Source organism: Arachis duranensis, chromosome 9 (assembly GCF_000817695.3).
Source record: "Arachis duranensis cultivar V14167 chromosome 9, aradu.V14167.gnm2.J7QH, whole genome shotgun sequence".
Classification (NCBI taxonomy): domain Eukaryota; kingdom Viridiplantae; phylum Streptophyta; class Magnoliopsida; order Fabales; family Fabaceae; genus Arachis; species Arachis duranensis.
Window position 1 is genome coordinate 116962021 of NC_029780.3, and position 3750 is coordinate 116965770.

Genomic DNA, 3750 nt, shown 5'->3' on the forward strand with positions numbered 1-3750 from the left:
ATATGCTCTGGATGTACAATATTTCTTGGAAATTTAACCTGAGAGTTTGTTCTCCTCACCTCCAACTTTACGGCCTAGTTTAATTGGTGTGCCTTGAGAGAAATTATGATTTGTATTTTTCATACTTTCTTTATCATTGTATTCTTAATTTGCAGGCTCAGATAATGCTAGGAATGGTGACCTCCCAAGTGGTTTGTTTCATTACCCTTTCACATATTATTTCCGTTTTCTTTTATGCAAAATTATGTCATGTAAACATGAGGAAAATTAAGGTGCCGTTTCAACTGCCAAGGAAGTAAACAGAGTTTGTAAATTTGTGGATTAGCGTCCGCTTGTTCTAGGACAATTTAAATCAATAATCAACCAATATTTTGTTATCATGCGTTTTTATACTGTCTGTGGAGAAGAGTAAGTCTTGGCGGGTAAACAAAGGGACAAAATAGAATAGAGTTTGTGACATTTTTTTACCAATTACTTCTAAGATATACCTTGCACTCCTTGACAGATAGGCTTTTCACCCATTGCTTCTTTCATATATAAATTGCTTGTATATCAAACAAAACTTGGGAAACATTAAGCTAGAGCCTGGGGCCCGGTTATAATGACTAGCCAGCAGGACTAAAACAATTTAAGCTCAAATAAAAGAAAATAACTTAAGCATAAGGCTACAGAAGTCCATTCATGGAGCTCCTTATAAATAGTAAGATATCTGTAGAATAACTAAAAAATAGTGAGAACTTTATGGTACTTTTGTTTTCTTATGCATATTCCTTTCCCCTCTAGATTTTACAGCTTTCTTCATCAACTTTAACTTTCTGTTTATTTGAACTTTTTTCAGTTACAAATGCCAAACCTTAGGATGGTTTCGGAGCAGGCCTCACAATCTTCAGTAAATGAAGGCCAGCTAGGTCAGCCGGCATTAGTTCAGACTCTGTCTGGCCTACCCCAGAGCTTGGGACAGAGTACATTGCAGCCTGGTTTGACACCTTATGTTCAAGAAGGTCAAGCGAACGTCATGCCCCATAATCCTTTGGTTCCTAATCAATTGAATGCACATCCAAGGCCTCCGTTGCAGCCTAGAGTGCCACTTCAACAACATTCAATCAACCATGTTGGACAGTTGGGAACGCTGTCAGGGCAGTCAAATTTAATGCCTCCTTCAGCACGACCCCAGTCATTGGGGGGTTTGTCTATGAGGCCCTCAGTTCAATCTTCAACGTCGACTGCCCCGAACCAGCAAAGGCATGCCCCTTTGCCACCACATTCAGCACTTGTTGGAAGCTCAACTGTAGGACATAATATTCAAATGGTTCGACCAGATGCAAGCTTTCAGGTGCCTAATTTTGTTTGTCTTTGTATGTTGCATAGGCAGAAAGATATGAATGTTAATGCTGATTTAGGTATTTGGCTAATTGGCTCCACCTTTCTTTCCATTTTATTGCCATTGGAACATTGGAATTTCTTTGAGAAAGAAATATGTAGTCTGTAGTATAGCATAAGAGGGAATATAAACACCCCGCAACAGGAGAGCATACCAACTTAAAGTTTCTATTCCTCTGCATCAAATATATTGTCTTTTCAATACAATAGCTGAGCCCATAAGGATGCCCAGTATGTCCTATTTCCTACAAAGTTGCAGATAAGAACATTTATCCTTTAAAATTGCAAAATTGCTCTCCTATGGATTTTGAAATTTTGGGTGCATTGGGCATTTGTACCCTGTCAAGGCCTTATGTGACCTGCAGTGTAGAAAGTGAATAATTGAGATTTTTCTTTTTCTAAAATTTTTCAACGTAACAAACATCTGGAGACAATTTCTTGCTGAAGTTTCACTATTCAGCCAAGAAGTATTACATTGTGGATTTAAAACTGAAAAATCTCAAGGGGTCAAGTTTCCTTGCCTCTTTTATGTTTTGTTATGAAAGGTATGTGGTTAATGAAGAAGAAAACCACCAAACCTAAGTAGGATTTCAATATAGTTCTTGATTGAGTATACCTAGCTATGTGCTTTCAATTTTTGTGGAGCAGATCATGTATAGAAGCTGATGTACTTGTCACTTCTGCTTAGCTGGCTACAACTTCTATATTCTTGTTATGGTTATATTTTACTATTAGAAGTATCTAACGTGGTCTATTAAAACAGCCTAGCCCCTCTGTATCATCAGGAATTCCTCACTTAATTAGTAAGGAAGGTGATAGATCTGCATATTCAAACATGCCTTTGGGAGTAGAGAAAACAAATATGGTTCATGGTTTGTCTGAATCGTTGGGTCGCCCTTCAAAGCTCATGAAATTGGATGACGGAAGGAGTACGCCTTTTCCTTTTGCTGATGTGCCTGTGACCAATGGTTCATCCCACATTCTTGGAAACAACTCGTTGCCTGCTCTTGCAGCTCCTAAAACAGAAGTGCCTGCTCAGGTAGGTTTAAGTTGGTAATTCATAATTGACAAGGGACTGTAAATGATTTCCTCATTCAGAGTTGATCTTTTGCAAAGGTAGTAAAAGATTAGCATATATTTGTCTTTCATAAAAAAAAAAAAAAATTCACTTTTTATTTGGTTAAAGTATAAAGTATATCCTTCACCACACGCGCGGAAAATACCGTTAAATATGTTGCGTTTACATCTTTCGTACTATTACTACTGCAAATGGTTGTTTTGATTCTTTGGTGGCTTGACCACAGTTGATGGAGCAATATAATATTTGTATTTGTGCAACTTAGCTTGTGACTACATACATATGATATCATTCTTCTTTCTCTCCCTCTCTTTCAGCTTCCAGCAGATGTAGAGTCTGCTTTACTGCAACAAGTGTTGAATCTAACACCGGAGCAATTGAGTTCGCTGCCGCCAGAGCAGCAACAACAGGTCATTCAGCTCCAGCAGGCTCTACGGCGAGATCAGATGCAGTCCTCATAGCAGACAAAAAACAAACCAATAGTTACAATACGCACCAGTGTTATCATATGCTATAGATTAGGTTCAGAATATCAAAATCCAATTCTGGTCTCTTGTATATTATCATTTGCTGTAGATCAGTTCAGAAATATGGAAATTCTTTTTGAGCACTGTTGCATTTTGTCCTTTCGTTTTTGTATTTTATTTTCTAATCCCGTGGCCGAATATTTGACATTACATTGAGAAGCTCCACATGAGTGTACCGGATATCCTTCAGAAGAGTCTGTACAATAATAACTATGCAGATTAAAATTTTGCCATTTTTGGTTCACTCTTTGTAAGTGTTGTCTGAACCTCGCTTCCTTATCCAGGACCAAGACTACAAGAGCCACGTATAGAACAATATTTTGTGTAATTGGTTTGAATTTTGATTTATATATCGAATTGGAAGTATGCTATAAGGTATCGTGTTTTTCTTATTAGATTCGGCGTGGGCTCCATTTCATAAGTTTCCTACCAATTTACCTAGTTCAATGGTGGATAGATATACTGATTATTGGTAAAGTATTTTGGAAATATATTTGTCTTGTTTATGAGAATAATGTTAGAAAATAAATATTTTTTAGTTAATATTAGTTAATTTTTTTTAAATTTAATTTGTTTATATTAAAATTTAGATCTTAAATCATAAAATATTTAACCGTAAATTCTAAATTATAAATCTAAACTCTAAAGTTGACTAATTAAAATTAGTTTTTGATACTTTTATTTTGTATTTGATAACTTATGACTTCTAAAAATTGTTTTTAAAAACATTTAAGGTACTTTTTAAAATTAATTTATATTTATTTT

The 3750-nt window shown here is 35.8% G+C and overlaps 1 protein-coding gene across 1 annotated transcript in view; it reads left to right on the plus strand.

Moving 5' to 3' along the window:
* The window catches only part of LOC107467846 (cleavage stimulating factor 64), a 5662-nt gene extending 2282 nt beyond the window's left edge, over window positions 1-3380 (plus strand). Inside the window, exons 7-10 of the mRNA XM_016087060.3 lie at window positions 156-191; window positions 839-1333; window positions 2144-2419; window positions 2776-3380. Coding sequence (XP_015942546.1) covers window positions 156-191; window positions 839-1333; window positions 2144-2419; window positions 2776-2919 — 951 coding nt within the window. The 3' untranslated portion in view covers window positions 2920-3380. The remainder of the gene's footprint in view (window positions 1-155; window positions 192-838; window positions 1334-2143; window positions 2420-2775) is intronic.
* Window positions 3381-3750: the final 370 nt, after the last annotated feature.